The 17,882-nt window shown below is 41.6% G+C and overlaps 1 protein-coding gene across 26 annotated transcripts in view; it reads left to right on the top strand.

Moving 5' to 3' along the window:
- Nucleotides 1-17,882, top strand: part of CELF2 (CUGBP Elav-like family member 2) — a 1,275,464-nt gene that overhangs the window by 1,153,449 nt on the left and 104,133 nt on the right. For 12 of the 26 annotated variants that reach the window (XM_086918974.1, XM_086918984.1, XM_086918970.1 and 9 more), the window contains 2 exons: nucleotides 117-248; nucleotides 3,544-3,741. In XM_086918974.1, coding sequence (XP_086775100.1) covers nucleotides 117-248; nucleotides 3,544-3,741 — 330 coding nt within the window. The remainder of the gene's footprint in view (nucleotides 1-116; nucleotides 249-3,543; nucleotides 3,742-17,882) is intronic. The other 14 variants (XM_086918991.1, XM_086918980.1, XM_086918987.1 and 11 more) reach the window with 3 other exon arrangements.

The raw sequence follows: 17,882 nt of genomic DNA on the forward strand, positions 1-17,882 counted from the left end.
TTACATATACATTTTGCTCATTTACAATGTGATCATCTGCTTTTCTGCTCATTCCTAGTTAATCTCCTCACTCATTTTTATTAACTTTGCCTTTCTGTTTACTCTTCAATGCGTAGTACCTGGATCATCTGCAAACTCCAATGCTGGAGCGGCAATGAATTCCTTGACCTCACTGGGAACTCTACAGGGATTAGCTGGGGCTACCGTTGGACTGAACAATATTAATGCACTAGCAGGTACCGTAAACAGTGAGTATTTTTTTACTGTGGTGGATCGCTTCCCAATTATTATCACAGAACCACCAATATGCCATTGTAAAGGGATATCCCAGTTGCCTTCTCTTCCCATGTTGGTTGGCTGGCAAACCACAAAACTAGACAACATGGGGATGTGCCTTGCACCTTTCAGACATTCCAAAAGTCTGTATGTATGGTAGAGGGTACTCTTTGGCAAATCACAATCTTTCAGTGTATATCTAAGTTAGGAATAGGATAACTTCATGCATCACTGTTGATGGAGTTCCTCTACATCTTGCACCAATCACATTCTTCTTTGATTTTCCTACATGATACTGTTTAGCCAGCAACAATAATACTCTGTTCATCCGCTTATCCCTCTTCCCTGCCACAAAATGTCCCCATAACATGTGTGTCACATATCAAAGATGACCAGGGATAATTCTAACATGTTTTAGCAATTCAAATCGTTCAAGCAATCCCTATATCATTTGGCTTTATGGGGACAGCAAAGAACAAATGGGTACAAGTAAAACAGGGGTGCAGATCGATAACTCCTGCATTATGTTTGATACTGTTTAAGACTTGGGACCCGGATTAGAGTCTGGCGAACGGGGTACTCTGTCGCAACAATGACAGAGTACCCTGTCTGCCAACTTCTCGGTCCCTCTGTCCAATTTTGAGTCTGACAGACCGCTGGCATAAACCTTCCTCCAACAGCCTGAGAGGATATGAGAGGTAAGCAATCCGACCTTCTGTCCTATATTGAATGGGCAGTCAGATGGCTTTTTTGTACCTTTTCTACCCTTCCTCCCACCACCCACACCATGGGAGAAAACTCTCATTGATTTGGGACAGTTCGTTTTCACTGTTTCATAAACAAATGCTATCTTTGGGGGGTATTTTTTGAAAAGTAAAAACTTAAAAAAGTTTTCTGTAAGCGTCCGTCACCAATGACAGATATAGACAAAACATTTAAATGGCTTTGTATAAACTGTCATGACAGCAGTTCATACATACCCATAGAATTCACAGCAGAGTTGATGGTGAACTCTACATTTGGCAGGCAGTGCGGCAGACCTAAAGTCCTCCGCCATGCTGACTGTCTTTACTCCGTCTGCCAAACTCTAAATTAGGCCACAAAAACTTAACAGCAAAAAAAATCTAAAAAACTTTAGAAAGGAGGAGGTTAATTCTTAAAGGCCTGGCACCTCTTGAATTGTGTTTTGCATGTGTTCATAGCAGGATCCTAAACCTTTAGCAGTTACCAGGCCAGCTATCTAGTGTATACTGATTTCCTTCTGTTTACCTATATTAAAATGTAATCCTTAATTATCTCCAATATATGCTTCCCATAGTCATCCATTAATCTGTGGCGTTGATTTTTTTCAGGTGACATATTTCAAATGACTTAGCAACGTCACATTAAGGTCTTCACATCAGAGATAAATAGGGTCCAGGGCACTAAGTGCCAGCTTGGGAATTGTTATTGTGCAAGAACGTCCAACCTCTTCATTCATAAGAATGGTTACATAATATTTATTTATTTCAATTAATGAGAATTATGTTAATACCATAAACAATAGATTTCATACAACTGGAAATAAAAGCTGTTTTATGTGCAACATAGACATTCGATATCAAATACAAAAATTGCATCTTGCAGTTCTTAGTTACATTTGCCAACCTCTCAGTCTTTGAACTGTTGATTTTTAATCATCAACTCAAAATAACCCTCTACACAATATAAGCTCATAATACATGGATAAACAAATCCACTAATTTTTCCAGATGCGTAACGATTTCACTTATGGTAGAAGTCTATTTGTATACTGTAGAAATACAAAATGTAAGGCATTTAAGTTGCATGAGTAAAGTACATTTATTTCTGGGATGGATTGACATAAACATAGTACAATACCGAGGTTGTCTTTCCAAATAGTCTTTCTGTCATCCTAAAGCCTAAATATTAAAATACTCAGAATTTTAAATGAAACAACACTGTTGAGACTCACTTTTCTGAAACAACAAATAATTTATCTACACTGAGGGTATTGTAGATGCATTAAAATAGGCAACCAACAACCATGCAGAACCTTTTCCAGCCTTGTTTGGGGTGTGGGCTGCTGGGCACTAGACCTTGTCTTAGGTTCAGAATGAGCACCACATTTTGCAGATGCTGAAGCCAAAGTTGATAAAACTGCATACAGAGAAGGCACTGAATGTCCCTGTTATATTCTTGTCATTGATCATCGTTAGTGCTTTCACAGACTATGTCTGGCATTGGAAATAAAAATGGCGATCCACCACAATGGGCTCGTGCTACAACCTCTCAGAAACCATCTTACGAAATTGGTCACAATATCACCTTATCGTACCCGATAATGTGTGACTTCTGTGTCTCTGGTGTTTGTTCTGTTAAGTGGTTCTGGTATTTTTGTGGCACAGTTTTCCATCACCCAAGAAGTAGAAAGTTGGAATTGCTTGTTTAGCTTTTTACAAATGACCCATCTTATTTATAATTTTTTCTGTTGGCTGTTTCACAGTTGTGCTTCTTCAGATCATTTCAGTTATTTATGGTGTTGTGTAACATCTCTGTATTTACAAAATGGTCCTACTTGTCGGCCATAATTATTAGTGTGTGGGATAGTATCTTGCACTCAGTACTGAATGCAGGGTGTATTGTCTCATTTCATGATTGATTGTACTTGACATGTGTTACGTTTCAGTACCGCTTGAGGTTTTGGCTTCATTTAGCTTGTTTGTCGTGTATGTGCATTTGTGATCTGGAATACATTTGTGTTACGGTGGCTTTCCATTATAGACTTTTCTCATCAATTGGGACTTTTTCCCGCAAGATGAACTACATCTAGGCAGAATATAAGTTTATTGTATATTTCTAGGTAGCGTTCTGTGATCCTAGAAGTGGTCAAAGATATATCTTGTAATTTTCATACATTGTAGTCTCTTACATATTTCATGATTTTTGTTGCAAGCTTGTGTTGTGTAGTCCCTGATGTCTTTGGCTAAAATGCAGGCAAAAGATTAGAGGCTTAGAACCCAAGGAAGGCTTTGCCTTTGCTGCAGTCTTTGCATGTGGTCAGATATCGTTGTACGCCGTTGTGCTTTAACGTGATGAACCCGTGTGCTTCGTGTTCCAATTTCAGTCTGGTGGAGTGCAGAATTTGCATGCACTGCAGTCATTGTCGGTGTAAAAACAAAAACAAAAAAATACTGCCAACTTATTTTGGAAAGCACTAACGAATAAGTGCAATTTCTTTTCTCTATTGTTGGGTTTTTTGTAAAGTTGCTCAAATGCTCTCAGGTATGGCGGCACTCAACGGGGGACTTGGCGCCACCGGATTGACGAATGGCTCCACTGGCACAATGGATGCCCTCACACAGGCATACTCAGGAATTCAGCAGTACGCGGCGGCGGCACTGCCCACATTGTACAGTCAGAGTTTGCTACAACAACAAAGTGCTGCAGGCAGCCAGAAAGAAGGTAAGCAGATGTTGCCTATTACCAATAGTGTTACCTATCACCAATTCATGTGTCATGGGTGAAATATTCTATTTACCTAATCTTACATAATAGTTAATGTTTAGTATTTTCCTGTTGTTCTAAATTCATGGTTATGCTTGGAGCTACTTTATACACTTTATATTTGAGGATATGTGTGGCTTTTCAGGGAATTACCCTAGGACAAAAAATTAGGGACGGCAATAAATATTAAATAAAAGTAAAAATGCATACCATAGTGCCTAGGAGGCACTCCACTAATCTTGTTACAGATTTCATAAACAGAAATTTTAACTACTGTATTTTCTGGCGAATAAGACAACTTTTTAACCCTTGAAAATCTTTTCAAAAGTTGGGGGTCGTCTTATACGCCGGGGTCATTTTATAAGCAAGCGAATATAGCCCAAACCCTATATTTTAAAAGGAAAAGTAGGGGGTCGTCTTATATGCCCAGTCGTCTTATATGCCAGAAAATACGGTAATTTATGTAGTGTATGCCATTGAGTAGAAAATCACTAGGAGATGGCTGACCCAAGTAACCCAGATATCAATAATTTCATTTTAATAGGAGTTAACGAACTATATGTGATTCAGTAGCAATATGAAAACAATATATCACTAATAGTAGTGCAAAAAATATGGGTAAAGAAATCACAATTCCAATTTATGTTCATTGTCGCCTTTTAATCGAAACACATTTAGATGATTGTGATCGCACTCCTTAAATTTTTCAGAAATAAAATTTCAAAATACCCAAATATGAAGTGTATAAAAAATGAGACTGAAAAGAAGTGTTGCAACATTATTTACATATTTAATAGGAGGTATTCAGGAAGAAAATAACAACTGCTGATCTTGGTATCTTTTATTCAACTATCAAACCTATACTATGATTGCAAAAGGCATGTTCTTTCTCAGACACAGTGTCCTGTCCGATGACTCATTGAGCCTAGGCACCATATGATGTTACGGTAATATTAGAAATGCTACCAAAACCTGGCACATAACACGGTAGAAACATGCCTCAAAATTACCTATGTACAAAATAACAAATATGGATGTAGTATTCAGTGGTTTAAAATGAGAAACAAATTAACTGCAGTCCGCCACTCACTAGAGAACACTTCTAATCATCCGAGGTAATAACTATTGCACTATTCTGTGCTCGAGGTGATTGGAAGTTTACATAACACAGTTTCAAGAATATCCTTCATATACTGATGAGTACATTAGTAATTTATTTGTTGCATTGTATTATAATTACACCAATGGTTCCTAAAAGAGTGCAGGGTGTTGGACACTGTAATCCATGGATCACTGTGATCTCTACTGTGCTATGATTTTTATATTTTATAAAACTCATGTCACTGCAAGGTGTCCAATCTGTCCATTTTTGTATGACATTAGATTGTGGTTTCCTGATTTAGATTATTTTGTTTGGGTGTTAGTTTCCGCTGGCTTTCCTTTCTGTCATATTAGGTTGTACTATTTTAAAGGTGGATGACTGCAAAAAATATTTTCATCTACTATGACATTCCTGGGGTGGCTGTAGAGCACATTATTGGTCCCATAAATATTTAGTTACATGTTTATGACAACCATAATATCAAGTACTGAAACATCAACAAGGAAAGTGCACAATTAAGGTTCTCAAATATGCCATAGCAATATTTTGGCTTACATTTTAGTCATGATACATGTGTAGGTCTGTACATTGACCATGAATGATACTGTGGTAAAGTTAGGTGATACTTCGGGTTATACTCTCTAACATGTCTAAAATCCACTGTGGTCAATGAACAGACTTTTTTAGCCATAAAAGAAAAGCGATTACTTGCCGCAAGAGACTTTAGATTATTACTGTTACTGTCTTCTTGCCATCTTTTAGTATGTGCTTCCAAACATAAATGAATTTGCTTGTAAAATAACAACCTGGAAAATGCCCCCGTAATGACCTCTCTACACCCTCTTTCTGCTGTTGTTAAAAGAATCTACCTTTTTCAGGCTTTACAAGGTAAGTAAACAGACCCTCCAGCATTTTGGGATTCATGAAAAAATTGTGAAGCAGCAGACTAGTGTGATGGCCCTGATGTTTACTATTTTGGCTACAAAAAACGGTCTCCTGAGTGACAGCAAAATAATTGTGCCTTCGTATTGGCCGTACACACATGTCACGGTGTGCCGCCGTGCAGCTGTAAAATAGCTGCTTCCTCCTGTCGCAAGATCCAAGCCATTAACCCATGTGGCTTTGATATGCAAATGCTCTCCTTTCCTTCGGCGCCTGGCACCAGAGTGGTAGGGCCTGGTGCCAGAGCGGGGGCACTGGCGCCTTTTTCCAGTTGGTCCCAGGTGGGCTGGACTTTCACTATCATGACACCAAAGAGGGTGTTGGTCAGTTCAGACTAACGCAGGATCTTAGCAATTTCAATTTCCTGCCAGCCCGGGCCCCCATGAATTGCTGCTGACACCCGGCACTGGGGCTAAATTATAGAAGGAAGGGAAAGACATATCCATCCTCCCTGACGTGGACATCTGCTGTCGCCCTGCTGTGTGTGTATAGGTGGTGGGTGGGTGGGTGGAAGGACACCAGGGTTTGTGTCTGGTCATGGTGAGTCTGAGTACAAGTGCTGAGTGGCTTTAAAGAGCACACAGCACGGTTCTCAAGACAGCAGTGCAACCATGATGAGCTATTTTCACCTGGACATACTTCAGTCAGATCGTCAGAAGCTGTCCGCAGCCAATCAGTGTGACTCCAGACACTTCAGCTGCAAAAGCAGCTGAAGCCCAAAGCAGCAGGCTTTATTTTCCCACCTGCAGCAGTGGTGTAACGAAACTTGAGGGAGCCCCATGCCCCCCACAGTGGCCCTGCCCACCACCAACCACTTTGCCCTACCACCCAGAAATCTTGTATATTTTGATTTGAAAACTCCAACATTTAAATGAAATGCCTCTATATTGACTTTCTAAGTTCTAATGAGAAAGTAGGAAACACTTTTAACATACAAGCTATGCCATTTGTAACAATACTGTCAAAAGCAGAATTTTTAACTGGGGCAGCAATCAGAACAATGCCAAGGATCGATCCTATTGTCTCAGGAACTGCCTATGGCGGAAGGACAAAGAACAACTATGAAGGGTCTGAATAGAATTGACATTGATGGACAATAACTTGAAACTTTGAAAGACAAACCCAAACTTGCAATTCCATAAAAACTCGACTGACAATATACATGAGAAGTACACAAAATATAACTCAGTATCCTGGGAAAGGCAAGAGAAATAGACTGGTGAATTATCTGCATACCACACACTAGTGACTGTCAAGGGTTGTGCATGATAATAACGTGAACTGAGGAGGCAATTTCATTTCCTACCATCCTGTCTTTATTAGTAAGCATTGCAAAACAGGCAGGCAAACCAGGCTGAGGAAGAAAACAGTTTGGATGCTTCAGAGCATTGATGCAGATGTTTTGTCTGTTTTAATTGATCATTTCCGTAGTGTAAACAATGCTAAATACAAGATTTAAGGCACACATATTACAGACAAGTGCAAGCAACACCATAAATAACACTGCATGTAGAATAAAAACAAACCATATCAGCAAGTACCTAATGACAATCTATGCAAACTATAGTTGGTAAAGCAAAAGAAAAGGGCAAATACTTTCGAAGTCCAGCAATCTACAAAACTCAAGCATGTTTTGTGAAACAATAAAACTTTCTTCTTGCACCAAGGTGAAAATACTTTGAGTGCATGTTGAAAACAAGTCCAGCTGTATGCAAAAATGAAGCCACGTTAGTCAAACAATTTCCTGTTTGGTGTGTGCATAAAGGAACATGTTTCGAAGCAACTGGTGAACAACAACTACAGCACCATACAATAATCAAACCAGTTTAAACTAACAATACCCTTTTTGAACGCTCAGACATTTCAAAGTGACTGGCAAAATGGTAACAAGTACAGCAGGCAGCAGCATACAAAAATCAAACCACTTTAGTCAACCTATGCCCTTTTGGTTTGTGCATGAAGGTGCAACTATTTCAAAGTGACTGGTAAAAACAATAACAAGTACAGCAAGCAGCAACCAAACCTATTTAGTCAGACTAATTCACCTTCTGTTTGTGCATAAAGGCATAAATATTGCAAAGTGCCTGGTAAAGTAATAACAATTTAGCAGTATAAACATCAAACCCATACAGTGAAACAATGCCCCTTTTATTTGTGCATAAAGGTGCAAATATTTCAACGCGAGTGGTAAAAACGATAACAAGTTTAGCAGCATGAACATTAAACCAGTCTCGACAAAGTATGCCCCTTTAATTTGTGCACAAAGGGGCAAATATTTAAGTGACCGGCAAACAATAACAAACTCAGCAGCAAAATAAACAAAGCGGTTGCTTAAATTATGCCCCTTTTGTCTATGCAAAAGAAAGTGTCAAGGGGGTACATATATGTCATGTTAAACTGAATACATTTCTTCTTGCTTTTATAAACTTAAGTCCAGAATATTGAGGTAGCCTATATATAAGCGAACAATATATAACGTATGATATACTGGCAGAATGCTGGGGGCATAGCGGCCAAGGTTTCAGATTGCCATGTGTGAAATTTTCACAGTTTCAATGTAATTATGAGTGACATTTCAATGACTATGAGTGACACTTTCTTGCGAGCAGAATTAAGCAATGAAGACGATCAACACATATAAATATTAGAAATAACACCACAAAGACCGTTACGGTTGAAACACGTCAGTCTTTTGAATAAACTTTTGAATAAACTACTATGGCAACTATATCTCAGAATGCGAGCTTTTCTCTGTGTGTGACCACGACGCAGTGCTGTTTGCATTTTTATAGTGGGACATGCTCCCACTACTGTGCACCAACCCTGACTGGTGGATGCGATCAGAAGAATTTTCAGTCCTTTCATACATCTCTCTCTCTCTGTCTCTCTTTATCCTCTGCTCTCTCCTACTTTTTATCCATGTCTCTTTATTCCTCTCCTGTCTCTTTATTCCTCTCCTCTCTCTTTATCCCTCTCCTCTTGTTTTATCCCTCTCCCATGCTCTCTCTCTTTATCCCTCTCCTCTCTATCCTTTTATCCCTCTCCTCTCTCTCTTTTTATCCCTTCCTCTCTCACACATTCTCTCTATCCCTCTCCTCTCTTTATCCCTCTCCCCCTCTTGCATGCTCTCTCCCTCTCTTCTCTATGCTTTTATCCCTCTCCTCTCTCTTTTTATCCTTATCCTCTCCTCTTGGTCTCTTTTTATCTCTCTCCCCTCTCTCTCTCTCTCTCTCTATCTCTCTCTCTCTCTCTCTCTCTCTCTGTGACTCTTTATATCCCTCTCCCCACTCTCATCCCCTTTCCTCCTTTTGCTCCCTCTCCCTCTTTGTATCCCTCTCTTTATTGCACTCCTCTCTCTACCCCTCTCCTCTGTCTTTATCCCTCTCCCCCTTGTGCTCTCTCTCCCTCTTTTTAGCCCTCTCTTTATTCCACTCCTCTCTCTACCCCTCTCTTCTGTCTTTATCCCTCTCCACCCCTTTTCTCTCTCTCCCTCCTTTTATCCCTCTCTCTTTATTCCACTTTTCTCTCTATCCCTCTCCTTTCTGTCTTTATCCCTCTCCACCCTTTTGCTCTCTCTTCCTCTTTCTATCCCTATCTCATTATTCCACTCCTCTCTCTCTATTCCTCTCCTCTCTGTCTATTCCTCTCCACCCTTTTGCGCTCTCTCCCTCTTTTTATCCCTGTCTCATTATTCCACTCCTCTCTCTATCCATCTCCTCTCTGTCTTTATCCCTCCCCACCCTTTTGCTCTCTCTCCCTCTTTTTATCCCTCTCTCATTATTCCACTCCTCTCTATCCATCTCCTCTCTGTCTTTATCCCTCTCCCCCTTTGCTCTCTCTCCCTCTTTTTATCCCTCTCTTTATTCCACTCCTCTCTCTACCCCTCTCCTCTTTGTCTTTATCCCTCTCCACCCTTTTGCTCTATCACTCTTTTTATCCCTCTCTCTTTATTCCACTCCTCTCTCTCTCTATCCCTCCCCTCTCTGTCTTTATCCCTCTCTACCCTTTTGCTCTCTCTCCCTCTTGTTATCCCTCTCTCATTATTCCACTCCTCTCTCTCTCTCTATTCCTCTCATCTCTTTCTTTCTCTCTCCACCCTTTTACTCTCTCCCTCTTTTTATCCCTCTCTCATTATTCCACCCCCCTCTCTATCCATCTCCTCTGACTTTATCCCTCTCCACCCTTATGCTCTCTCTCCCTCTTTTTATTCCTCTCTCTTTAGTATACTCCTCTCTCTCTTTTATCCCCCTCCACCCTTTTGCTCTCTCCCTCTTTTTACCCCTCTCTCTTTAGTCCACTCCTCTCTCTCTCTATCCCTCTCCTCTCTGTCTTTATCCCTCTCTCTTTATTCCACTCCTCTCTCTACCCTTCTCCTCTCTGTCTTTATCCCTCTCCCCTTTTGCTCTCTCCCTCTTTTTATCCCTCTCTCTTTATTCCACACCTCTCTCTCTATCCCTCTCCTCTGTCTTTATCCCTCTCATACCCCTTTGCTCTCTCTCCCTCTTTTTATCTGTCTCTTTATTCCACACCGTTCTATCCCTCTCCTCTGTCTTTATCCCTCTCCACGCTTTTGCTCTCTCCCTCTTTTTATCCCTTTCTCTGTCACACCTTTCTTTCTATCCCTCTTCTCTCTGTTGTTATCCCTCCCCTGTCTTTTGCTCTCTCCCTCTTTTTATCACTCTCTCTTTATTCCACTCCTCTCTCTCTATCCCTCTCCTCTCTGTCTTTATCCCTCTCCCCCCTTTGACTCTCTTGCCCTCTTTTTTTTTTACTCTCTCTTTATTCCACTCCTCTCTCTATCCCTCTCCTTTCTGTCTTTATCCCTCTCCCCCTTTGCTCTCTCTCCCTCTTTTTATCTCTCTTTATTCCACTTCTCTCTCTCGATCCCTCTCCTCTGTCTTTATCCCTCTTCACCCTTTTGCTCTCGCCCTCTTTTTATCCCTCTCTTTATTCCACTCCTCTTTCTCGATCCCTCTCCTCTCTGTCTTTATCCCTCTCCCCTTTTTGCTCTCTCTACCTCTTTTTATCCCCCTCTTTGTTCCACTTCTCTCTCTCAATCCCTCTCCTCTGTCTTTATCTCTCTCCACCCTTTTGCTGCTCGCCCTCTTTTTATCCCTCTCTTTATTCCACTCCTCTTTCTCTATCCTCTCCTCTCTCTTTATCCCTCTCCAACCTTTTGCTCTCTCTCCCTCTTTGTATCCCTCTCTTTATTCCTCTCTTCCCTCTCTCTGTCTCTTTTTATCCCTTTCCCCCCTCTGGCGCGTGCCCTCTCGCTATCCCTCCTTTCTCTCTTTATCCATCCACCCCTCCACCCCCCTTTTGCTCTCTATATAGCCGTTGAGTCCTCCCTCGACGCAGCATCCTCTCTCTTTCCCAACCCCCATCCCGAGCATAGGCCTGGTGATAAAGGCGATGTGACTTCTGAATGCACCAGTGAGGTGTTTGGGACAACACTCGCCCGAACTGCTGCGTCGGGATATTACTAGCTTTATTTTATGACCCGTGGAACATAATTGTATCCCTAACAATAGGACATTTATAGGAACGTTTGCAGAAGATTGATATTTCCAAGACAACGCTTTACTTTACTTCCCAGAAGAATGTGTTCTAATATGCAAATGATTGAATTTGCCAATGAACTGAGGGCGCAAAAGGGGCTATCGTGGGCGGGCGGAGGCTGTGGTGCTCAGTGGTGACCTATTACTGCAGAATTTTACAGTGATGGCCACGCTAAAGCTGGAAATTGTTAACGGATACACTTATAGCCCGACTAGCCTATTCCCATGATGTCATAATATGTTAGCATATAAAATAAAGAGCCGTCTGAGCAATTCGCTGGTGCTTTTAATTGTCAGTGAAACCAATGTTCGTAATAAGCTGTCACATTCATTGCAATATTGCACTTGATTGCACTGTTAGTTTTGATATAAAAACATTAATTGAGTCATGTGTTCTCCATAGAGGCTGCCTTGCTAGTACAAATGAAGTGCCATTTTCACACAGTTGTGAAAAATGTCAACTTGCCTTTAAACATCCGTCATGAAAAATAAGAACATTTTTGGCAAACCGCTACGCACCTGCTGTCATGCTAGGCTTGCGTTATCTAACTTGCTGCTCCATCACGCTTCATACATTTTGTGCCAGTGACCCCTGTAGTTCCGATGCGTTCATTCATTCACACCAGCGGACAGTCTGCCGCCTTTATTGCCTAGGTTTAGCTGAGGTGCTTGCTTCCAATCCGCACGGGTCTCTTTCATACACTCGTCGTCTGCTCCCTATTCAGCTAATACTCTTGTTTGCTTAAATCTTTCAGAGTTGTGGCTTCTCGGCGCATTATTTATTCAATTGTCTCCTCCTCCCCATTTCCCGCGCATCATAAAGTTTATGTGTAAAAGTAACCGGGTCCTCCTAACCCTAGCAACTGCGGGCGACCCATATTTAACCAGGTGTGTAGTAGGTAAATCCCAGCAATGCTCTGACCTACCCGCTTCTCTTGGGCCTTCCTTCCTTCCTTCCTTAGAGGCACCTGCTCGTGTCTTTTTTTTTTTAATAAGGAGCTGTGTATTATCTGTGTTATGAGAGTCGGGACTTTGGAATTGTTGAAGCAGGAAGCAATCCTCCTATGACACTCAAATGTCCAAATCTATATTTGCCAATCGTATAATCGCCAACTGCTATTAAAATCCTGAGATGCCTCCAGCCGCCCTCACCTCACTGGTCACGACTCACACGCACTTTTAATTGCGCTGCACAATGTGCATGACTGACAATAGTCACCAGTCCCACCCTATACCCCACCCTGAAGACCGCGCAGACGTGTAGAAATCTGTGCGCCGCTCACCAATTAATCAATGAAGAGGAGAGCCTCCGCGGCGGGCGTGCACAGACCATTTAATTAATGAAGACAAGAGCGCGCCCCAAGCCCCCCCCCCCCCCCCCCCCCCCCCTCAAGCCGCAATGTGGTCAGGGACCTGTCTTACGCCCCCGGCCTGCAGCACAGTTGTGACTCATAGACCTTTGGTAAGTAAGTCTAAAAATTAATGCTGGTGTTTATATTGTTCATGCTCAAACCAGAGCTTTGTCTTTTGACTCGACATGTACTAGCGCAAAGGGTGAACATCCCTCATAGGTATAACACGTAGCACGCATATTCTCAAAACCATCATTTATGAGGATAGCTGTGAGTTATTGCTTTTCTCACAGAGATCCTTTTGTTTAAGTGTGGAACTTCTGCGGCGCGTGGTAGAAAACTTTTTGTGTCCAGGAGTTTTCATGCAACAATAACAATGTCAAGTTAACTATGCTGAATAATGTTTCTGCAGTTGGAGATCAGCATTTTGTCCAGTGGCAGTTTTCACTCATGATAAAATAGCACAGAGGTTTATTATGCATGCTGCAAAGAACGTGAATCAGGTTACAAGGTCACTAGGTTAGTGCTTTTACATTTCTAGTACTTTGCTGCAGTTTCAAGATATTCTTAGAGTCTCTAATTGCTCAAATGGGGGTAATTTCTGATATTTTTCTGTTTCCCGGGAATTCATTGCTTGATTTTATACTAGAAAGTGTCACTCGTAGTCACTGTATGTCACTCATAATACACAGAAATTATGAAAATGGCACACATAACCAATCCGAAACCTTGGCAGCTATGTACCTGTTATCCGCGCTTCAGAAGTGCTGGAGATAGTGTAAGGCCCCTTTTAGACCATTAGGTTTCAGAAAAAAGGATAGTTTAATGAATTTCTTTACCTTTTTTGACTCACAATAAAGTGTCACTTAAATTGCCACATTTAGTTCTTTATTACTTTCTAATAAAGCGCTCTAGCAGCACCTCATGATGCCTTCACACTCCTACAGTCCTTCGTCGCACTCCTACAGTCCTTCGTCGCGTCCGCAGGCGTAAGGCCTTAGATTTACATGGGGTGGTGTAAAACTGATTATATGGGGAGTCAAGAGACAGGGAAAGCCCGGAAGCATAGAAGTCTGAGGACGGTGGTGCGGTCGATTGGAAAGTCAGCCTGACAAAACAGTAACCAAAGTTGCAGCAGTTGTCTCAAGTGAAGCAAGCAGGCCTGTCACAAGTAACACTGAATAAATTGAGACCACAATATGCTATTGTTTGTAAGTCGACTTTTCTTACAAAATGCTTGCACAAAACTTTCAGAATAATCTTTTGCACAACTTGACCATGTGAACTGGCGTTGGGTAAAAGTAACGCTACACGTATGCTTTTAGTATTATCAATATATTTTCAATGTGAAAAAGAGTGATATAAATTACTGTATTTTAAAAGTGACGGGTTCAGGAGGCAGAGGTGCCCCGGCAGGGGTGCATACATGGGTGCTAGAACATACCGGGAAGAAATAGGGCCCCCTCTCACTAGCTTTGGTTTGAAGTTGTGCTTCTGTAGAGCTGCATACACTTTAAACATGCTAATTTCAAAGTGGAATACTCTGCTAAAACAGTTTGCATTGATTTAAGGCTGAAAATGAATGAATACCAGTAAAATAAAGTGCTTCAATAATGTGGCAAAATTTCCATTTTTGTGCCTCAAAATTCAAATCTATGCTGTAATATCCTGAGGGGGTCTGAGTAAATGTAACAGGCTGGGGCAGTGGAATGGATTCCTGCTACATTTATTCGTAAACACCCCTGATAAACAGTGTCTAGACATACATTTTTCAAATCGCACAGAGTATGCTAGCCCCAGCCTGTCACATTTGTTTACAGTGAAAAAGGCTGAAGAAGACCTAGGCCTAGATGTATCAAGCCGTTTGCGAATCGCAAAGGCCAAAAAGGCCTTTGCGAATAGCAAACGGTCTTTTTGCATGTTTTGGCATGCATCAAATATTCGCAAATTAAGGAATCGCTAAAATTTGCGATTGCTTATTATGCCATAGCATTTAAGGAATCGCAATTTTGCGATTCCTTAAATGCTATGTATGTAGCATTTTTCATTTGCGAATTTTGGTTAAGAAATCGCAAACTACCACCAACTTGTAGTTGATGGTAATTTGCAAATTCTTTTAAAAATGCACAATTTGGCATTTTTGAAGGTGGCATGTGACGCACACACAGTACATTTCAGGGGTGCAGCAGGGTGTCCTTGAGACACCCCTGCACCCTTGAAATAATTCTCAAATTTGCGATTAGCAAATTGCGAATCGCAAATTGAGATTTATTTCACAATCATTCCTATGGGCCTCCTGGCCCATAGGAATGAATGGGAAATTATTCCTTATTTGCGAATTCGCAAATTGCGAATTCGCAAAAAGGAAGATTAAGAAATCGCAAAAAAATAGCGTTTTCTACATACATTCCATTTTGCGATTTCTAAATAGCGATTCCTTAAAAATCACTATTTAGAAATCGCAAAATGGAATCTTGATACATCTGCCCCTTAGTACCTAAATAAAATAAAACCTCAGAAAATTAGAAGGAGGAGTGTTTAGGCTGTACATCCACCAGGAAGTGTATTTCTGCTTGGAAACAAAACCTGAAAATAGGGCAGATTTGAAAGAATCGCAGGTAGGAAGGCCCAATTTAAGGCGCCTACGTGTCTGAAAAGATAATTTAAGGTTGGAGATGCTCTTTAACAAGCATCAGCATCCCTGCATGTATCAAAGTTTGGTCTTCTCCTCTGATTTAGCAGTCACTGTTTTAGCCGTCAGCCTCCATACACCCAATCTAAGGGATAGACTGACTTTGTAACTGTGGGAGTATCTAAATTCAAATAACCAATCTTTTCTTCAATACTAACTTGCCAAAAGCTCCACGATTAGTTGATGGACAGAGGTCTCATCCCAGCCACATTATGAGCTGTGTCAGGCATAAATAAGCATGGAGAATGACTTGTCTGAGAAGGTAAAAGGTATTTTCAAACCGTAAACCTCGAAGTCCAAAGTAGGTGCTCAATCACTTTCTATTCCCCTACAATATCTAAGGCTCTTGGTGTATTTAAAAGCCTAATCAAATTCACTTTATGCCTGTTTTGTATAGCGCAACCTGGGTGTGGAGGTATGAGAGCACTTTACATGAGCACCTATTGCGTTACAGACAGGCACATTCATTTTGTTAGGCACGGGGAGATTACGTGATTTACCCACAATCACAGGGTGTTGAGCGTCCCTGCTGAAATTCGGACCCGGTTCCCGTGCTTCAAGGCCGACCACTTTAGCCATTAAATGTCTTTTATTTACTATAACTCGTTTATCATATGCCATAAAATAAACTTTCAAGAAATAGAAAAATGCAAACTAGTTTGCCTGGTCTGGCTGCACATCATGGAAAGAATTAATGTAGTAGTGAAATGTATAGTTGCATATGGTTCATTCAAGGTACAATGTAAGCTTTGTGTCCTTTTTGAATATCTTGGTTTGTCCTAGAGATGGAGGATTGTTTGAGTTACTTTCAGTAGCGGTGCATCCGTTGGGGCATTGCCCCAGTAATGCCACATCCCCATTCATCGTTTTAATAAATGACAAATAACAAATTCTTCGTTCTACTTCTGACGCTAATTCCAATCAGGATTCCTGATTGGAATTAGAGTTAGAAGTAGAACGAGGGACGCTGAAGGGGGTGGTGCTGCGGCAGCACTCTGAGTTTGAATGACGTCGCACTAGACCGGAATAGTGTGCATGTTCGGTTTTGGGCTGGTCATTTTTACAACCAGCCCGAACATGCGCACTAGCCTTCCTCTTAAGGGAACAAGGGTTGCTTCATGCCACAGCCCAGGTCTCCTAATGGGCGGTGAGTATCCCTGCTCAAGTCAATCCTGGCGCTGCTGGAGCAGGGATACTCCCCGCTGAGGGGAGTTGCCAGCCACTCCGGTGACGCAGACAATGTTGAAGGCGCCAACGCGGGACCCCTGCCCAGCTGCAGAGGTGGCGCAGGTCAGGTAAGTTGTTTTTTTCACTTTATTTTTTTAAACCCGGCCCCCGCGCAACTTGCCCCCCGCGAGTATTGCGAGTCGCGACTGACAATTGAGTGAGTGGAATTGCGAGCATGTAAAACGCATGTGGGTCACGACCATCTGGGGTCCGCTCCCCTTCTCAGTATTCCGGGCTAGTCTGGTGAGGTGGGTGTAGTGAGGGGTACTTTTCGTTGGAGTTAGTGGCTTAAGAAGGGCCTACCGGAAGTACTTACGGACATACCAATAGTACATGTGATCATCGAGTATGCTCTAAAAAGCGTCTTTGCAAGAGGAAAGGGCTCCTCTTGTCATATACATGCGTTCAACATACTTTTTGAATGCACACATTTAAACTACTTATATTGGGGTTACAAGGGGCAGACTTTTGTCAACTTTTTCAAACGCGTAATGGTAATCCACCGTCTTTGCACTAAAGTGTGAGTGGATTGTTGAATAAGGCACACGCAGTGGCGGCGATGCACTCGAGCACCCTTTCCACATTGAGCTCTGAGTTGAGAGCTAGATCTCCAGATTAGTGTAATGATAGGCTAGCCTGGATGTCGATAAAAGGAGTACCAGTGATGCACAATTGTATGCAATTGTTGTATGTGAAGCACTGTGGTCAATTCGCTATACAAATAAGAATCTTGTATTGCCCTCTCTCTCCCTGTGTGCTCTCCAGCGCATATTTTTATTTTCTATACTGAGATTATGTGTGCGCCTACCTGATGGATTCTTATTAATGCTATCAATAGAGGCTTGGACCAGGAAGCAGGAAAAGCATATTATTCACAGCTGTATGAGACGCCTAACTGGAATTTCAAGTTGGATGTACCGTGGTTCTATCGAGTATGATTAAGAATAGTTGTGCTACTGCGGTACCAGTAAATTGTTGTTCATTTTAGTTCCATATTCCCAGAGCATTCTCATTATGTGTCAAACTTCTACAAGGTTTCTTAACTCCCACAACTCTAAACAGTAGTATTGACTGAGCTGTTCTTCACACCTTGTTTGCTTGAAAATGCAGTAATTGCCCACTCTTTTTTCAAAATTTTCTCGGGGGAGGAACCCCCTCCCGGAACCCTCTGTAAGTGGTTTAGGCTCGACCGCTACGCTCGCTCGCCGCAGTGAAGTCCGACAATT

The sequence above is a fragment of the Lissotriton vulgaris genome, chromosome 1_1 (assembly GCF_964263255.1).
Source record: "Lissotriton vulgaris chromosome 1_1, aLisVul1.2, whole genome shotgun sequence".
NCBI classification, from domain to species: Eukaryota; Metazoa; Chordata; class Amphibia; order Caudata; family Salamandridae; genus Lissotriton; species Lissotriton vulgaris.